Source organism: Paramormyrops kingsleyae, chromosome 3, assembly GCF_048594095.1.
Source record: "Paramormyrops kingsleyae isolate MSU_618 chromosome 3, PKINGS_0.4, whole genome shotgun sequence".
Taxonomy (NCBI): Eukaryota; Metazoa; Chordata; class Actinopteri; order Osteoglossiformes; family Mormyridae; genus Paramormyrops; species Paramormyrops kingsleyae.
Genome location: NC_132799.1, coordinates 35,506,866 through 35,528,121, shown reverse-complemented (window position 1 = coordinate 35,528,121; position 21,256 = coordinate 35,506,866). Strand labels below are relative to the sequence as shown.

The following is a 21,256-nucleotide window of genomic DNA, read 5'->3' as shown; positions in this document are numbered from 1 at the left end:
CATCTTTTATTTACATACTTAAATCTCTTCGGTACCTTCTGCAGGATGAGGTTCAGGTAGACACTGTCCTCCCAGTCGATGTCCGGGTCCCCCAGTCCGGGCAGTTTCTTGGAGTCCCTCCTGTATACCTCCACCTCCACCTGCCAAGAGGAAAAGGGACCAGCAGCTCCGTAAATACTGTACGAGCGCTACTCTCAACTAAAACTGGACCCTGTCACCTGTTATATAAAGAGAAGGACATCTGAAATAGGAACACATTTTTTCACTGAGACATTAATACAATAAAAGGTTAATCATTCCGCTACGATGGACGGAAAATTTTAATTCCCATACAGGAGCCCAAGAAGAAGAGTCTAATTTCTGTGTAATAAAAATTTTAATGAAATCAAAGAGAATTTGTTCTGTGAGAAGAACAAAGCATGGCTATTATGGTGATTTATTATAGTGAATGTGGAATTCTGAGCCAATCTCTGACTGGCAACGCACTGTAAGGCACGAAGAGAGGAAAATGGGCGGGGATTTGTGTTTTTTTTGGGATTAAGGTCACTTTCATCGATAGATAGGTGACCTCATCCGCCTGACAGTGCTTCTTTGTCATGGAGAGGGATCCTCTCCCCAACTGTGGCAATTACGCAACCACCCCCACCCCCAAGAGCACCCACAAACAAAACCTCATTTACAAACCATGTCTGGAATACAGCCATAGCTCACCACCCCCCCTGCAGTATCATCAGTTTACCCAGAAGACACGGCGATATTATTTTTTATTTGGTAGACATTTTGCTTGGTGGGATATCATACATCTATGCACATAACCAGTAATATGCTGACACTGCATTTGTTGAGCTGGGAACTCATCCGTCCAAAATCAACTAGAGGTCACTGGCTTCAGCTCAAGAGGTTTCAGTTCAATTTGGAACACAGAGGTGACTGTAGATGACATCACCTGCACTCTGATTGGTCGGCTGTCCCACCGGCAACTGTTGCTGTTCATGCCACCATATTAGACTGAGCTTCTTCCAAATCCGCCATTAAGCCAAGACCGGCTGTCTCGTTTCCCAGCTCTTATCCGCCCACACTGATGGAACGTATACGCTGCCATTTCACACGGATCGGGACCATACGCTCAACACTGAAGCAACAGTCACAGTTAGCGTATAAATACACCTTGCCCCAAAGACGTCCTCATGAGCCTTCGCAATATAAAGTCTGCTTCTATGAGTTAAGGTCATGAAACCAGGGAGATTCAGGAGAGATGATTGGCAGGCAGGAAGAGTACCAGGATGAGACAGTGACCTGTAGACCAAAGCGGAACATGGCAAACCTGCACAAATATGCTAACTTTTGTTAGCATTGCCTTGACCATCTGTGGCTATGAAACGGCACGAGGAAAAAAACACAATAAAAAGAAACCACAGCTCAATATTTATTCAGCTTTAAAATATAATAACGTCTGTCCCCAAAGAAGCCAATCAATACAAAAATCTTCAAACCTGGTCTAAAATTGAGTTTTCGCTAAGCGAATTCAACCACTGCTCAACTCACGTAGTGTGTGTGAGAGCAGCAAAAACTCGTAGCTTTAAGTGTCCGACTGAAAAGGTAAAGATCCCCAGACTTGCAGCTGTTTGCTCAGTTTAAGTGCTCAAACTGCACCGATGGGCAATTAGATCAGGAATTATCAAACCAGAGGAACTGCTGCAATAAGGCCATTGATTTTGTGACGTTAAGGTGCTCTGGTGGTCGCTGGGTCGACACATATGAGGAAACATGGCCCGTGCAGACCTGTGCTGTTACCATAGCAACAAAGGGCCGGCAACACCCGTTTACCTCGCATGGTCCTTCCCACTAAAGGTGGCCAGTACTATACTGTCAACCGAATTAAGGAGAACCTTTTATCTCTGAAAAGCACAAGACAGACAGACAGATAAATACTTTATTACAATACTACGCAGAACGGTACTTCAGTCCTAGTCATACGGCCCTCAAATTACCTGCGCTTTGGTGGGGGGCCCATAGCCCCTGAAAAAGTAGAGTGGGCCCTGATCATGGAGTGGTGAAGTTGAAATGAAAGGAAATTAAATGAAATATGATATATGATGAATTCACGGCTCACTGGTTCCCAGTAGAATTATTAATTTTGTGCAATAAGTAGATGCATTTTTGTCTTGTGCTCTTGCACCGTTCTGCATTTCCTGGTTGGCTAACATTGTGCTTGCTGGTCCTGTGCTGCAGGGCATTAGACTTTCCATGGTGTTTTCTGGAAGATAAAGTCCCTCCACGCCTTGAGCGGGAAGAACTTGCGGCTAATAGTGACGGAGTCACTGGCGGGTCCTTGGTGCTTTTTGCCATCCTTTGGTTCAGGTGACATCCAAGTCAAATCAGGAGCCTGGAGGACGGAGAGGAAGCCTTAAAAGCTCCAGGGGCTCCCTTGCTATCAGGGTGTCATTTTGGGGGGGACAGAAACATCACAGAGCTCTTTCATTCGTGTGTCACCCATGCTACGGGTGAGGCTCTTCATGAGTGAATGACATCACCGGTCTCTGGGTCTTGGGGGGTGCGGGGGCAGGGGCAAGGCAAACGTACCCTTGTTTACCAAAAAATCCCGCAATCTATTTGCATCATGGCAATTTCATTTATTCCAAATCTAAATGAATCAATTTACAATTAATTACTATGAATATTTACTCCAGGATTCTCTTAACATCTGCCTCCACTGGTGGATGAGCTGGAGTCGGGGCTTTCCCAACACAGATAGACGGAGGGTGGTCTCCTTTGTGGTAGGAACGGCAAAACCTTTTATTCACATCCATCTAACATCCAATACCGCTGCCTATAACAAGGGACAGAAGATTCAGATTCCGGATTCAGAGCATATGGACTATAACTACACAGACTGTCAGGGTTTCACATGAATAGATATGTGAGGTATCAGCAGTGGAAGGGTCAATTGGGGTCGCTGGATGGCTCGAAACTGACATTACACACAGCCAAACAAGCCACCAATAAAATATTGACTGCAGAATGATGTATTAGCTCTGCTTTGAAAAGCAGCATGATGCAGCAAACAGCCATGTATTAATTGATTAACTCAGTTTTCATGGTACAAACTGCCATCCAACCATGTGACTTAAACTACCAATGGCACGCCTTCATTTCGGTGGGAAAGGTGACAGATTTTTCAATGGATGCCTGCTCCACAGGAGCCAAAGGACCATTGGCCAACTCAGGTCTGTGCCCTGCTGCTCCTCTCGCTGCAGGCAGCTCTAGAAGACCGGCTAGGCTGCTACAGCAAGCTGGAGGCTTTATTATTACCGTCTGCAACACGTCAAATCCGTTTATATGGCCGGAAATTCGACTGGAGCATGTCAAGTGAAGTACCACTAGACACCGACGTGTGGTCTAGGTGTATCGGTCATTAACCTTGACATCACCCCCTTTGCCCCATGCACAGCAAGTTCTGGCTGTTGGGTGATAACAAGCTTCCTACTGCCAGTCTGGGCCTGCATCCATTCAACATAAATGTTAGTTTCCACTGGTCCAGGGTCTCCTTGTGCGTTCTCCATATTTATCTATAGTATTTGAAGGAAGCCTGTTTGTAAGAAGAGTGTGACCCTCCAGGGGGCAGAGTAACAGCTAAATTTGGCTGTAAATGATGCGTTTGCTTGCTTTGACACAGGGGCTGACATGGAGCACATCACCTCAAGCTGAAGAAGCTTCTCTGTACAGTCTTGCAGGTGATCATCTCGGCACCAGTCAGACCACGTTAGTGCTATGCGGAGTCTGAGCTGAAACAAACCTGAAATGAACCGAGTGTGGCCTCAGGGAATAAAAGGAAGCAGGCCTCTGTATGAGGCAGGAAATGCCAGGGGCCGAGAAAACAGGCTGCATTTCAGTAGGCCTGCAATTAGCACAGCGGGCCGGTACGATCCAGCCTTCGTGGTTTCTTTTTACAGATCAAAGATGACCGAGCGGTAAAGCTGCCTGGTGACCAAATGGTGATGCATTAGCCATTTTAGCCGGACCGTTTAACGATCCAAACGGAATCGATCCAACCCTACGGAGAATCCATCAGGTAATGTGACGGTGAATAGAGCAGCAGTGCTTAAGGATACTTTGATCTCGTTATCCTCTAGCAATGACTGCATTCGCTACACGGGAGAGACAGATGGTCCACAATTCGCCAGCGCTGTACTGAATTTCCTGCCCGGGAGATTCCTGCATTGTCTAATGCGGCACGATGCTCCTGGAAGGCGAAACTAATTATAGCCTCTAAGAATTTGTCCGTCGCAGGTCAAAGGGGCGCTACACTACCACTGCTCTCCACATGGGGGCGCACAGTAGATTGGAGGGCGGATGCTCGGGGAGGATGGCTGTGTGGAATATATATGTGGTCACTGTCAGTCCCATTTTTGTGCTTTGTAGACTTTAATTAACTTTTCTACAGGCTGATTCACAGTCTCATGGTCCTTTCAATTCTGTTTTTTTTTTTTTAGCCGTGTGTGTGTGTGTGTGTGTGTGTGTGTGTGTGTGTGTATGTGTGCGCACTCACCTTCTTCCCATCGATGTTCTCGGCGTTGTATGCCGGTTTCCTGCGCACATAGAAGAGCATGTCGTCCTGGCGTGGAGTCCACTTTTCCATGAAGTAGGTGGAGAACATCCACGTCCAGAATACAATCCTGTCGTCCTTGAAGCAGCCTGGAGAGTTAGGAGAGAAGGGGGGTTGTGAATCATCAATCCACACACACACACACACACACACACACACACGGGATAGGCCACCAAAGCCCAGAACAATGAAGTGCTATCTATTAAAATGTTCATTGTTATACGGTTTGGATCTGCAATAGACGTGTGTTGAGAAAACTTGTGAAAACATAAGTAAGCAGCATGAAATCCCATATTTTTGCCATGTGTCTTTGGTATGTATATTTATGGTGTGTCATTTAGGCCCTTAACATCCCGAATGGTTTACGTCACAACGGTGCATTACTGAGAGGCAGGACAAATTAATGTTTGTTCCTATAGCAACAATCACATAATTTACATTAATTCACGCCACAACTTGGATCCATTAGGGTTTGTGCCTATATAGTATAATAAAAATAAATGAATACAGTACAAAACACCCTCATGCATCTGTCAGTGTCTCGAGCTGAATTAGCAAGGCATCTGCATATCACAGACGGGGACAAATTTAATTGGATTTCTGGATCCGTTTTTCTGGTTACGCCTGATCGCGCGTCCCTGCGTTTGCGCGGCATCGCCGAGCCTCGTGTGCCACCCGGGGCAGCGTCGCCAACGTCACTAACGTCACTAATGCACGCCTTTGATGTTTCCTAGCTGAATGGGCTGGCTGAGTGCTCAGGACTCCCTGTGTGCTGCCGCCGACCAGCTACTCCAGATCAGGTAAGTTAGCACCATCGCTGATGGCCGGCCTTACATTTCATACCACAAGCATGGATTTTGACAGGCACCCGTCATGGACCCGTTACGTTAAAAATATTTAAAATAAGTTAAATGTTTAATCCGGGCAAGACTTTGTTCCCATTTGCAAGCCTAACATTACAATCAGGAAATGTACAGCAAATAAGTTGAGCAAATATAATTACACAGGAGATTATTCTATCTGGAAACTGACATTTTCAGCAATCTGTTTATTCCCTTTCAAGGTAATTCAGTCTCTACATAGAAACCAGTGCCCCCCCCCCCCGCCCCACCCTCCTTGCTTTTAAAGATTTCCCCATCCACAGACATTTATGAATACATTTACATGCTGTTAAATTCATGTATCTACATGTGTAGCTATAGCACATGAATATATACAACACAGTGGATAAAAAAACAGTAATGTAATGATTCAGCGGCTTTCGATAAACCACCCTTTGCTTCCACTTGGCAGCAGGTGGCATGGTGGTTGAGAACGTCATTGTCACCATGTATATGAATTTATGAATATATATTACATATTAGAAGTTTAACGGTACACGTATTTGTATAGAAAAATTTTAAGTACGGGTCTTTTGATTAGGTACGCAAATGTGGCGAAGGAATGCAGCAAAAGTGTTAAGTGTGTTTCCCCCGAGCAGCATTCGGAAAGGGGAGGATTAAGCAGCGCCACTACGCATACGTGCGTACGTCCTAATGGGAAGCCGGAAGACGTTAATGTGAATACAAGTACAGCACAGGTATTTTTTTAAATGCTGCACCATAATGGATGTTTATTTTGTCATGCTTTGCATTTTTTTTGAGACAATATTTGTGTTGCACAGTTCTAACACGAAGCTGAAAGCTGCTAATGTGAATACTATGGAAGCCCGTTTCTGCCAGGTAGTAAAAAAAATATATGCCACGGAATCTCGCAATTGCGACTTAGTAAGTCACAATTGCGACTTTATATCTCGCAATTGCGACTTAGTATCTCGAAACAAGTTTCGAGCTTTAATAACTTTTCACGGAAGTAAGGTGGGGCGTTTTTAATGACAGAATCGTGTTGTCCAGTACACAGATAACGATGCACACCGATTACGAAACACGTAATCAAGCAATTCAGCTGTGATAGATTTACTTTGTCCCACGGTGCACTGCCTAAATCACACTTTACAACTTACTTATGGATTAATTTGTGTTATCAATTAACTGTCAATATGTATGAAATGGAGCAATGGCATGTAATATGGATAAGATGTAATAATTAAACTGTTAGACAGAAAGTGATCTTGAAAATCCAAGGGGTGTGCATTGCCCCCTGACTCCACTGATCAAGGCACACTTCATAGGACATGACTGTCTCATTTTGTTTCAGAGCAATTAACCCTTTAGTGCATTGCCCTTATGGCATGTAATATGCACACAGTGTATTAATTAATAGCTGTTTTAGAGAACGTGATCTTGAAAATCCAAGGGGTGTCCATTGTCCCCCAGGTTCCCCTGATCCATGCACAATGCATGGGACATGGCTGTCTCATTTTGTTTCGGAGCTATTAACCCTTTAGTGCATTACCCCTATTCCATGTAATATGGATACAATATATAATTAATAACTGATAGAGAGAAAGTTATTCTGAAAATCCAAGGGGTGTGCATTGTTCCCTGTAGTCCACTGATCAAAGCACACTTCACTAGAAGTGTCTGTCTTGTCTAGTTTTAAAGTTATTAACCCATTCATGTATTGTCCCATTGCACATTATACGGATACATTCAAACATTCAGAAATTAATAAAAATTTGTACGTAAAGCAATCTGGGAAACAAAGGGGTGTACATCAGTCGCCATGAGCCCAAAATGCCAAACCACCATGTCATTACAGCTGACAGCACCTATAATATTAGCTATTAACACGATTTTGCACAAATCACGAAATGGTTTGAAGCGCAAAAATAATCGGTGTGCATCGTTGTATGTGTACTGGACAACACGATTCTGTCATTAAAAACACCCCACCTTACTTCCGTGAAAAGTTATTAAAGCTAGAAACTTGTTTCGAGATACTAAGTCGCAATTGCGAGATATAAAGTCGCAATTGTGAGATATAAAGTCAGAATTCTGACTTACTAAGTCACAATTGCGAGATATAAAGTTGCAATTGCGAGATTTAAAGTCGCAATTGTGACTTACTAAGTCGCAATTGCGAGATTCCATGGCTTATATTTTTTTTACTACCTGGCGGAAACGGGCTTCCATAGAATACAGTACAGATCGGGTACAGCTAATTTTCTAAATGTGCACCTTAATGGATGTTAATTTTATTTTTTTGAGAGAATATTTATTTTGATTTACTTTCAAGTAAATTTTAGTTTATCAGTAGGTTGCAGCAGTACTGACAGAGACTGACAGTTATATTGTTCAGTAAACCACAGTTTAATAAAGAAAAAAATAATTAATTTATGTTTTGTTTCTTTTACCTCCGCTATACCGAAAATGTACCGAACCGTGACTTTGAAACTGAGGCACATCCCTAAGATTAGACAGATAGATAGACAGATAGATAGATAGCTGTCATTTTTTGTGCAGTATTGTAGTCTGTGTCTAAATTGGTCTCTCTGCTTCATCTTAATCTGGCATGTCTTATCCAGCACTTCTGAAACTGAAAAATAACCGCATTCTCTAAAAAAAAGTAAATTCAGTGATCAGGGTTATTGAGTTATGAGAGTGGGGGCATTTTTATGTATTCAACTGGCATTGTTTTACAAACAAAACGTGCCAATCCCCCGGCCCAGCTACAAAGCACATGTACGCATGTTTGTTGTCTGGTTAAGAGATTTGGGATGATTCCAGAGAGCAGTATAAATATGGGTCATGACGACGTGGCTGCTGCAGACGTGAACGGCAGCTTTGATCACACCTGTCAACGTAAAACATAAAAGAACTAGGCAAGAGTCTGCAGAAAGACAGCCTTGCTGTCACCGCAGTGGTGCCCTGCTGTGCATGGTGTCTGAATCCTGCTTCTGTTTAGCAGTTTTACATCTCCATTTGCTGCCTGTTCTATGTCCCTATTTCTCTTCCTCCAGAATGACTTCCAGGCCTTTGGGGAGACAACTGATGACACCACATGTAATGTCTGTATTACAAATTCAATCTGCTGACGGACTTAGAGAGACTTAAATGATTTGCAAAATAAGGCCCTCTATCTGGGAAGTGATCCTGTAGAAGGTCACCTCCTTAACAACTATGCCCCCTGTGGGCTCACATAAACACTGCAAGTTTGTTTGCATGTTGAGTGGGTGGTGGTGTAGCCTTTGCAGGAATGGACTTTTCTTGAGAGGAACTTGGATGTCTTTCCTTGATGTCACAGCTGTCAGGACTGACTTTTTACACATACCCTCCACTAAGGCTGCTGCTAACGATAAAGGACATCGGCTTTTTCGGCACCATACAGACATTACTTACTGCCACAATTCGATAAGCAGACTAGTAGCACGCCTATAATATTCATGAGATGCGTACTGTGATGCCCATATGTTTGTAACCTGTATAAATTCAAAGTATCCTTATGTTTAACAAACTTGGTTAGCGAAACCACATGCTACTGTTTTAGAAGCGGTAAGTACTGAAGTTAAAAAAGGCACAGATCAGCAACCACAGCATCCTTAACAAGAGGAGATATTGTGGAAAATGGTAAAAGATGTTGGTGGATGCCAGTACTTTTTGCAGTCTGCAGTCTGACATGTTTTTTGGTAAATGTATTTTTATTTCATTTCAATTATTATTATTATTCTTGTGCCCTGCGGTGTGTTGGCATCTGCCCAGGGTTGGTTGCCGCCTGCACCCGTTGTTCCTGGGATGGGCTCTGGTCCCCCCCGCGACGCCAGTTGGGATTAAACGGTTTCAGAAAATGGGTGGATGGATGGATTATTATTTTTGAATTTTAGTTTTAGTTTACTATAATAACAACATTGGTCCCAAGCAGCCCAATGCGCCCAAACACACCCTGGCACCGTCATTCAACGTAGAATAAGCCCAGATTCTAGACTAAACATTTTCTTCACTTATTCCTTGGAAATTCTAAAGTAGCAGCAAGTCATTTTTATGGCTTTATTAACAAATGTATTTAGTAGATACAAGGACAAAAGATATTAAAAAGCTCTCCATAATAATGGTAATTTCATAAACATGAATAAAAAACATTTAAGGTCGTTTTACCTTTTCTGGGGGTCAGTCACCCAGAATAGCGCCTCTACGGGGGCTCGTGCATATCACCAGTGCCGAAACTCTGCAGTGTAAAACCACCTTTTTGATTTGTGGTCATTTGAAATACTCCCACAATTACATAGTGATACTAAAGGAAAACATTTGTCAGAAAGAAGTGTTTTAGAAATCACTAAGGTAATTTCATTAAAATAATTAAAACAATGCATCAATTTAAAATACTGATGACGCAATTTCAGCATTTACGTCATCGACTATGTGGAATAATCCCGTCAGCCCTACGCCACACTGCCAGATAGCTACAGCCATGATTCAAGCTGCTGGGAGTCTCCATTTAGATGAACACTCTTAGAGGGCTTTATGGGTTAGACATCTGCTGGACCCTGAATCTTTAAAGTGAGCAGGCCTGGTGTTGAGACGTGAGGGGGAGGCAAATCACAGACTCACAGAATCAAAGATCTTGCTTGCTGTCTGTAGCGGCATGTCCCATGAAGAGCGTTAAGGAATATGGAGTCTACTAGATGGGACGTGCAGGCGTCTACTTCATACGGTCAGACTGAGGTCACTTAGCACTAAAAACATCACCAAGGAACCATTTAAACAGCCCATGTGATGCACTTTCACGTGGGATGAAGAGCTATCAGGAAACATACAGTTTAGCCTCAATAAAAGCACTTTGCATGATTAAACGGTACATAACAATGACAGGCTCCAAATGACAATCTTATTGAGATTTATTAATCCTAAACTCATGTGGCTAATAGAATAGCCTGTAAGGTACATAAACACACCAGCACAGTGGACATGGGGTCGTAAGTAGCACTGCACCATATATCGTTCCAGCATCGTCACTGCAACGTGCCCACACAATAATCACACTGCATTTGTCGGCACTGCTTTGTGTCTGTTGACAACTTGTGGCAACACCGCCAACTTACTAGACACACTATTGTTAGATAAGTACTATTTGGCTAGAGTTTATTTTGCGTAATTTCAAGTCCTTTTTTTAAAAAAAATAAATATCGCAGTATTATTTACTGAAATGTCACATGTCGAAATGTGATATCGTGCAGTCCTAGTCATGTGACTTCATAAGAACATAAGAAATTTACAAACGAGAGGAGGCCATTCGGCCCATCAAGCTCGTTTGGGGAGAACTTAGCTAATAGCTCAGAGTTGTTAAAATCTTATCTAGCTCTGATTTAAAGGAACCCATGGTTTTAGCTTCCACTACAATAGCAGGAAGACTATTCCATACTCTGACTACACGCTGTGTAAAGAAGTGCTTCCTCAAATTTGTTTTAAAATGTTCTCCCGCTAATTTCCACTTATGGCCACGAGTTCTAGTATTTAGACTAATATTGAAATAGTCATTTGGCTGAACGGCATCCAGACCCGTTAGAATCTTATAGACCTGAATCATATCCCCCCTTAGCCTCCTTTGCTCAAGGCTGAACAGATTCAGTTCCGCTAACCTCTCCTCGTAAGACATTCCTCTAAGACCAGGAATCATTCTCGTAGCTCTTCGTTGCACCTTTTCTAAGGCAGCAATGTCCTTCTTGAGGTATGGTGACCAAACCTGCACACAGTATTCTAGGTGGGGTCTTACCAAGGAATTATATAAGTGTAACATCACCTCCCTTGACTTAAACTCCACACATCTAGAGATATAACCCAACATTCTGTTCGCCTTTTTTATTGCTTCCCCACATTGGCGAGAGTGGGACATGGAAGCATCAACATACATACCGAGATCTTTCTCGTAATCAGCTACCTTTATTTCAGTGGAACCCATAAAATATCTGTACTGTATATTTCTGCTCCCTGCATGGATTACCTTACATTTATCTGTGTTAAATTTCATCTGCCAAGTATCAGCCCATTCGCTAATTAAATCCAGATCCCGTTGGAGCCTCTCTGCTGCTAGATTAGTATCTGCTACCCCGCCCACCTTAGTGTCGTCTGCAAATTTAACCAGTTTACTGTATGTATTCGTGTCAATATCATTAATGTAAATTAGGAACAATAGTGGTCCTAAAATTGAACCCTGCGGTACCCCACTATAAACGGAGGCCCACTGTGACATAGTGCCTCTAATAACTACTCGCTGCTTCCTATCAGTTAGCCAGTTTGCTGTCAGGCATGCTCTGATACTGCTCGTGCTCACAAGAGGGTTGGAAACACGCGGGTCGACGGGTCATTGGTCACAGAGAGAGGAATGTGAGGTAACAGCAGTGAACCCCAAATGCCATGTGGTAGCTGGGTGTGGATCCTCTAGATTCACTCCTGTCTACTGTTTCAGGAGGATGTGCATAGAGAAATACCATTTCAGGAGGCCGTTTATATAGATGGACCATTTCAGAAGATCATTCTTAAAGATGTAACATTTCAGGAGCCCATGCATAGGGAAGTACCACTGCAGGAGACTACTACAGTGTATTTCAGAATGCCGTGCACAGAAAAGTACCATTTAGGAGGACAACAAAGAGTTGTATCATTTGAGGATAGAGGCCATAAAGAAAGGTTACCTTATCCCTATTCCCCTTTATATACTGTGTTTTGACTACAATCTTCAGCCAAAGGAGCGGAACAGAAAACAGACTAGGTCCCACTTCCAGATTTTGCCACTGTGATAAATAACAACAGCAGTCGAACCACGAGCAAAATACAGCACAGCAGCTTGGGGGCGGGGGGGGGGGGGGGGGAATCAGACTGACATTGCACTCGTCACGCTCTTACAGATTGCCATTTGAAATTACAAGCTTCTGCATGACTTACTCTGTGGATGTAATGAATTTATCCAAAAACCAGGTTCAAGCAAATCTCCAGATAGCTACCTCACTATGCCACACTAATTAGGTAATTAAGTAAGCTCTTCTGTAACAATGCTGAATACAGCTTCTTATGAGATACAATAACTCACTAAATTACCTGAAATTCCCCAATGCCAGTCGTTATTATAGCAGATCATAAAGCAAGCTTTGCTTATTACAGACACTATTGATACATATTCATTTGTATTCTAGACACATTGCAGCAGAAATTGGCATCGATAATTCAAATTTAGGCACGCAGATGTATTCTGGGGAATGTTTTCCCACAAGGGTGGAGAGGCACACGACCTTGAATCTAATAAAGACAGTGAGGTTCCAACAGGATATGAGGGCTGGGGTTTAACTGTCCCCACCACTTTCAAATACCCAAGTGCAATTGCTTTTTCATGGGCTGCCAGAATGAGGTGCCTATTCATATTCATATTCATATTCATGGATGCTGACTTCACCAAAGACTGACAGGAGCTTATACACCAGCCTATACGGTTTCACCGGCAGCTCCGCCCTGGTCTCAGTGGCTCTCCTCAAGCTCTGGCAGGTAGCAGGTCATAAGGACTCAGGTTCCTGTCTGTAGTTATTCCTGTTCACCCTCCACAGAAATGCATTCCATGCTTTGGCATATCATTAAAACAGGCCTAATGTCAAGATGTTTATATGAAATAAATGTCCGTCCATCCATCCATCCACCCATCCCTCCCTCCATCCATCCATCTTCCATCATTTTCAGTATCCTCAGCAATGAACATGCCAGCCACAACACTAGCCAGTGATTAACATCAGCGTTGGGTGTTCCCCCTCACAGGAGGGGTTTCCAGTCCTCACAGGGCATAAACTACCGATTCTGACAGCACATAATCTCCTGATTCTTCTGGCTGATGTTTCTCCAGTTCAGGGCCTTCAGGACACTCTTTGGAGTGTCTGAATTTGGATTTAACTCCACAGCAGACTGAAACACGGCTTCTGTAAATGACAGAGTCTGGTTCAGGAACTAGAAAGCGATAAACACAAAGGAACAAGATGACTCTCTCGATGTCAACAACCCGCTTCAGGTTCATCAGCCGAGCCACAGTTCGAGCAGCATCTAGTAATTGATTCTGGAAGCTGTCCCAGAGAAATGGGTTAGGGGCAGAGAGAAGAGTTACTAAGAGGCCAGATGTTCCTTCTCCATGGGCAGTAGCCAGCTGGCACCCGAAGCCCAGGAGAAATCTCCAGGGATGGCCAGCAGAAAGCACGCCAGTTATGCTATTTTAGGACGTGGACCCTAACAAGACGGAAGAGTGTCTTAACCGGAAGCGGCACACAAGTATATTCAACTTCCACTGGGCCAGGTTTGGTGCACCGAAGGGTTTTGGTTCAGCTGCCACTGTTGTGTCCTGCAGCTCTGTGCATTTCCTAAAAAGTCCGGGCCAAAAACCAGCTGTAGAAGTGGGAACAATTGGGAAGAGAGAAAAGGACGCAATGGGCTGGCGTCAGACAATACCGGCGTCGGGGTTAGTCGCAACTCACAGGCTGAATGTGTAGAATGGTCTCTGTGGGAGTCAAGCAGAAAGACACAATGTCCACAGTTCAAGGAGAAAGACACAATAAATGGACTGCATTTATATAGCGCTTTTCTACTCCTACGAGTACTCAAAGCGTTTTACAATACATGCCTCACATTCACCATCCACACTCACATTCACACACCAGTGGTGGAGGCTGCCATGCAAGGCACCAACCTGCACACCGGGAGCAATTTGGGGTTCAGTGTCTTGCTCAAGGACACTTTGATGGGGTGAGGAAGAACCAGGGCTTGAACCTGCAACCCTCTGGTTGCCGAACGATAGCACTACCTCCCGCGCCACCACAATGTCCACAGTTCAAGGAGAAAGACTTGAAGTTATCCTTGTAATGTCATTAAAATTTAGCTGATGATCCTATGCAATAATGTTATGCTAACAAAAACGTCTCCAAAGTTTTGTGACTTACTAAACATGTGTTTTCCGCAGCTAAAGTAAGTAGCTATCGCTGATAAGGAAAGAATAGAATTCTGAAAGATTCTCATGAAAAAACAGGTTTAAACTTGCTGGTCTGTGAAATGACTGGTATGATACAACAGAGATTGCAATCTGCATTGTAAGCATTTATGAAAACCAGGTCTGAAGTTTAGGGAAATACCAGCAGCTGTGTGTGACTTGAGGAGGCCTTGAGAATTATGCCTGTCAGGCTAGCATTTCTTCATTTGAGATCTAGTCTCAAGGGAGTTCTGAGGACAGAAAGCGAAATTGGTTCAGTGAGAACAATCAGATTGTAATGGAGGTGGGTCCAAGCAACTAGAGGAAGCAGGACCAACCAATCAGATATATTGTACCCACCTCCCCTATAATCTGATTGGTTCTCTCTCTGAACCAATCATTTTTCCTTTGGCCCTCAGAATTTTTTTGTGCAAGTAAAACTCCCACGAGAGAGATCTGGATTCTCAAAGAGTTCAGCAGTTAAGTCTACCAATGGCCTCTCTGACTAGTGAGACCCTTTCAATGTGGAGTTAAACGTTTCTCCGTTCATCAAAGATTTCACATGAGGCTAACGTATAGCTGGCCCCTAGAGTACTATACAGAATTTCAACAAACAAAAAAGCATCCAACAAATCCATCTTCCAAACTCTTACCCTGATCAGGGTCAACCAGCCAAGAAAAAACAATGAAAATTTCATATTACTTATGTAGAAAGACAAGCAAGACAACAGAAGTTAGAGTAGAGGTGTAGAAAGCAACTGTTGGAAGCCCCTTTGAATGCAGGGTTTAATCATCAAGGCTTAGATGATCAGGAGTTAAACAAACATACTATTCACATTAAGATGTCCTTTATTGTCTCTACAGTAACATTACTGCAACCTTTACCTGCATTTCATGTTAAGACTTTAAGAAGGAATAGACAAAACACACAAAATGTACTGCAGTGTATTCCTTTCGATTTTCGGATACGGAAATGAAGGGAAAAAGCCACCTGTCATACCTGCTCAAACTGAATGACAGGTGGACGAGGATCTCATTTTAGTGAGAGAAGGGGGATTCCCCCAGAGGAAGGGTTGCCAACTATCACGCATCCTGGCGTGAGACTCATGCACAAAGTCTTGCAGAAAATCTATTTTATTGCATTATAAACCTAAAAGGAGCTTAACAACGAAGTCTGCTAACACACTGCTCTGCCCAGAGCAGAAAAGCACAGTATAGTGGACAGAAACCACAGAACAACTGAAGAACAGGAACATACATTTTATGTCGACTGTACGGCATTTCTCTGTCCATTAGTGATACCTTACATCTGTATAATCGTGCTTCCTCTCTACTTCTGACTTTCTGCAACAATCGATCCCTGAAATAAAGCTGTGCTTCGCATCAGAGCGGCTTTTTCTACCTCTGGCTGAAACAGGAGGAAGTTAACCGTGAGCCAGCTGTGGCCAGGCGGCAAGTCGGCGACACAATGCTGCTTTGCAGCCACACGCAGCGATGCATGAGGACGTCTGAACTCCCGAAAGGGAAGAGAGAAAACGGAGGTGGCTTTGTCTATTGTTAAATAGAAACCATTACAGTTTGTGGCTAACCTAAGGCACACCCTGAAAAGCCGCATTCTGGAGAAGTCGCAGGTCTCCGTCTGCAGGGAGCTAATCTCCAACGACAGAAGGGACCCACCGCGGGTGGTCTGCCCATCTGCGTCAATCCGATAAAGAACCGAGATCCTTCCTCTCCCAGCCATTGCCCATAAGCGGGCACGGGCCGAAACTTGAGGGCTACTTTCCAGCCACGTCATCATAAATTTGACCTTCTAAAAATCAACCTCATTCACGCCTTAGCGGTCATAACGTGCTGAAGATCTGTCAGGTCGTGCCCTCTCACACAAATCACAAACGCAATCCGCAAATGGGTCTAAATAAAGGCCTGCACTACTCTGCATGCAACAGTTGTAAACAGCAGCAGCGTAGAACATGTAAATCAAATCTGACTGAAATGACTTGACGTAACAAACCAGACTTTAAAGGTTCCACAACAGGTGAACCCAATTCAAACTCAAAGAACTTTCTTGTTCTCATAACAAAGGTTGCTCTAACACTTATAAAATACAATAAAATCACTGTATTCTACTTTGTGAGACAGAATAGGGAAATAAATGAAAAACAAACGAAGCCTATCCATCTATCCATCCATCCATCGTAAGTACCAGTTCTCTAAATGTAAATGTGACAGCAATAAAAAGGTCTTCAGCCCAAACAAAAACACACACGGATGCTCCACTGTCAGGGTCTGTACTGTCCAACCCTCCCCTTCATGTCTCTTTCCCGTTTGTCCAGTAGGTGTTACTGGCCATCCTGTTCTCCTCTCTGTTGCTTGCCCTTAAGCCCCTAGTGTGTTTTCCTTGCCCCCTGGGCAGGAACACCTGCTGGCCAAACGGGGAATAGACACGAAGTGCAGGGTCAGACGGTACACACCATAATGCTCCACATGCATTTTGCTCGCCTGTGAAATCGAACGCGAGCATGCGGCAAGTACTGCCCTCCGACCGATACGACAAGGTTCTAAACCCGTGCGTCCTTCAGCGTCAAGCTCTTTCTGCCTCCCTATCGTCTTTCCACCAAAAGCAGCTGTAAGTTGTGTTCATTGATTTTTTTTATTTACATTTTAATGATCAACTGAACTGCAGTTCCAAAACATGAAACTGAACACGTCTTTGGTCCTTGATATCTGCTCAGAAAGAACTGCATTTAGCAGTCTGAGTTCCTCTAATAGACTTCCCCTTTATCGAGTTTTCAGTTTACATACAAACACCCAGGTCATCATCTTCATTCTGTGGCGTACCATATAGGACTTTCTTACTTTCAGTATATATTAGAGGTCAGGTAAAATATGCATATCTGTCGTTGCACTGGACTTTCTGCAGAGTTTCTAAGAGGTTTCATGAAGGCATTACAACATAATTAACTTATCAATAGGTTAGGTTTAGAAACAGTGATCTGTATCAATGTGTCTATTTGAACATAGTTCACCTACTAGAGAGACCAACTGAAAATACATCACAATTAATATGCTGATGAATTGTGTAAACCCATATACACCAGCTGGGTTTAATTTAAATATTCTACTTTGAGTTAAATACTATCGTTATACTGCTTCCATAATCCACTGCATACAAATGCATCGTTGTCTCGGATAAAGCCATTCAAAAAAACACCAAGAAAACAATTTAAATTATAATTAAACTCTGCGACGATTACCACAAACACACGCGTTGCTTTAATAAATACGTGTGCTAGCTTCATACGTTTTTGCTGTCAAACTCATTATTATTCTTGCGATACGGTTAGATAATTCATATGAATTTCACTTGATAAGCAAATTGACTTTTTTTTACCGAAAGCGCGTCACCTACATTGAAAACGTGCTAAATCAAACTAATTAAGGAGGTTCAATTAATGCAGACTGTATACGGCCACAAAGGCTTATAGGCTACAGGGCCTCGTTATTTCTTTGGCATCTGAAGCTTTAGCCTATATTAAATAAGCCAGTCCTATTAACCTTCTCTAGAATGGAGACATGGTCACAAAGCTGGGAGTCAAAGAAAAGCATGATCATAGTTCCTAGTTAGTTGTGAATGAGCCTCAGCATCAGGATACCTTATAAAGCCTGATCATAATTCAGTTATTAAAACATCTATTCTGGCTTTCCTCTTATAATGCTAACAAAACATTTCTAATGATGAGTAGCCGATCTTTTTGTTTTAAAGAAACATTTAAGTAAGCTTTGCATTGTGGATAATGCCTAGTCTCTTAGGCCAGATCATATATAGATAATTATACAGATGTAATAGAATTTTGGGTAAAATCGACAGCACCATCTTCAAAATTTTTGCTAAACAACATGTTTAACACATATATGTATGTTACTTAGGTTTTAAGCCATTTTAACATATAGGCTACTTGACACATGCAGCTGTACATCGGACTAGTTAGTTTTACAAAGATCACGTAGACATTGGTGCTTGCATTCGACACATTGTTTTGTTGGATACATTAAAGACAGCCTATCAACTCACTGAAGACCACGCAATGAAACGACAACATATATAAGAAACATACCAAAACAGCTGATCGCCAGGGTGTCAGTTGGGTTATATGTAAAGGTAAAGAAACTTACTTAAACTGGTGATTTCCTGCTTCATGTTGAGCCGGTTTCGTTCGTCGGCGATTGCTTTCAGCATCTCCTGCAAAGACTGGTCCAGCTCATCGCCGGCGTCTCCCGGCCCCTCAGCCCTACAGTGACTCTGCGAGGATGCCATTCCCGAGCTGAGATCATGTCCCTTCTGCAGCGGCGAAATGATCCGAGCGGAGGGGAGGGCGTCGGCGGTGCTAGGGGGTGGGGGGAGGAGGAGGAGGACGGGATATTCCCCTTCAGATACGGGATGATCTTTGCTTCTTGTTCCGGGAGATGTCTGACTATTTTCCGGCTGTCATTCGGATTAGGATTCCGGTTTCAAGGTGTGTACCGCGGAAAGGGGGGAGTCTCAGCGCGATCACGTCGGCTTCGATCACGCAAAACAACATCGCAGATGGACCTTTGTGAACCTTAGTAGCACTAGAGGAGCTCAAGGACGCAGCATGCGAGACACCCGGAGATAAAGCAAATGAAAATCTGCGCACCAAAGACACATGACGCAGACGCGACTTGACAGCCCTGTCTGCGCGGCATGACAAGCTTGAGGACAGAATTTGCTCCGTTTTACTGATACAAATGCAGTAACTGACTGTAGTCTGCCGTCTGACACATGATTAAGCGCAATCCCGTGACAAAAAGCTGACACAAACTCCATGCGAAATATACATCATGGAGAGCCGTTTACGCTCATCTGCTCACAGATTAAAGGGCCGCGAACATTATTACAGTTCCATAAAGCATTGCTGTCATCATATCTGACAAATGAACCGATCTCATGGCGATAGTTAAAATCAAATACGTTGGAACTGCAAATAAAAAGCAAGTACTATTTGATGACAAATTCAGACCCGGTCTTTTTAAGAGCGACAAATGGCGCAGGCAGGACGCGGCGTGCCTGGTTCCGCGACGGGAATGTCCTCTTCCTACAATGGAGCCACCAGGACCCGCTTAAAGGGGAAGTAACGCGTGTTTTGCAGAGCGGTGTATCTTCACTGTTTTAGTTTATAACGCTTTCCGTATTCACCACTGACATTACCAGTAATCTGGAGAAAGAACTAAGTTGCTTCTGAGCAAATGATTACAGAGATGAGGACTTCTGCAGGAAAGTGCATCTGGAAAATCAAGATAACACAAATGTTCCCTTTATAGCAAAACAATGGTTAATAGTTTAGAGGAATCTTTTGTTTTTCTATCTCCAGACTGACACATTTTCATGATTTAATGTCTTTAACTCGGTAAACGTGGTATTTATAATACTGAAATGTTCTAGGAGTAATACATGAATATTGAACACATCCACAACTACAGGCAACAATGTGGAACTCAGTGAATTAGGACCACTCACAGGAAGGGCATCAGTACAGATTGTGGGGCCAGCAGAGTGATGTCACCATTGGACCCTTGAGCGAAGGCCCTTACCCCCAATTGTTCCCAGGTCTGCCTGACTTTGCTTCCTCAAAAATGGATAAATGAAATCCAATGTTAATCGTTTTAACCTTGAAAGGATTTTTATATTATGGTGTGCTTTGATAGATTGCATTCCTTATGCTGCTTTGAGTCCATTTCACAAGGCAGTAGATAACAGTACGTGACAACTGAGCCAACTTCACATTTACAGGGTCAGAACGAAGGCTGGCCAACATCCACTCCCCATGAGTCCACACTGACCCCCAGAGACGCCATGCTGCTGTCGCTCTGCTGACTGATATATTTCATGAAACACCAGCAATTCGGCCAATCTCTTGATGTCATTGTTCCCAGATTGGATGGTGATGTCACCATCGGCAGGAACACACACACACACACACACACACACACACACACACCATGTGACATCTCCTCAGATACTGGCAATTAGTGAAAAAGGTTCCAGTAAGTGCTGCTGGGTTGGATATAAATGTCTGGACTTTTTTTTAAATAAACTTGTGAGTCAGAGATAGTCTACTTTCTTGTAAATGATCAACATTCAATACTGAGTAAAATGGTGCCAGAAATTTTTAATTAATCTACAAATGTAAGCAACAGATCTAATTATTTTTCATTCTACACAATAGCTATTTAAAATGTTTATCTACTTTCTTGTTTATTTATGACAATTATTTAATTAAACGTGTGATTTTTCTAGGGCATACAGCACCACCAAGTGGACACTGCATATCCCTGCATCTTCATTGCCATGTCTGTATTATTATGCGCTATAGAAGTCACTTGGGTAAATGACTGATCCGATCGACAGCTGTCTTCAGTGTGCGGAATGTTAAAAGATCCAAGATGTGCTCTTCAATTTGATTAATTTTTCTAGAACTCTTACCACCACTGTGCTACTGTGTTTAGCAAAGATTTAGCACAAATGTAACATAGGAATTTGGCATACAGTATATGAATTCCTGCATGACAAGCCACTTTCATATTTATAATTACTGGTGATGCCGATGAACAAAGCATTTAATTTTTTATGGAAAAAACTTCATGAATCGCCACCTTATCACGGTGGGGGTGTTTGCGTGCCTCTATGATCCTAGGAGCTATGCTGTCGGGGGCAATTGCCCCAGGTAGGGTCTCCCCAGGCATATTGGTTCTAGGTGAGCGGCC

The 21,256-nt window shown here is 43.1% G+C and overlaps 1 protein-coding gene across 3 annotated transcripts in view; it reads right to left on the bottom strand.

The window, feature by feature from the left end:
* LOC111845663 (uncharacterized protein KIAA0930-like) overlaps window positions 1-19,586 on the bottom strand; it is a 28,342-nt gene extending 8,756 nt beyond the window's left edge. For 2 of the 3 annotated variants that reach the window (XM_023815240.2, XM_023815241.2), the window contains exons 1-3: window positions 18,647-19,586; window positions 4,550-4,695; window positions 36-140 (exon numbers count right to left, since the gene is read on the bottom strand). In XM_023815240.2, coding sequence (XP_023671008.2) covers window positions 36-140; window positions 4,550-4,695; window positions 18,647-18,788 — 393 coding nt within the window. In that variant the 5' untranslated portion in view covers window positions 18,789-19,586. Of the gene's footprint in view, window positions 1-35; window positions 141-4,549; window positions 4,696-15,875; window positions 16,017-18,646 lie in introns of those variants that run through there. The other variant, XM_072710211.1, reaches the window with a different exon arrangement.
* Window positions 19,587-21,256: the final 1,670 nt, after the last annotated feature.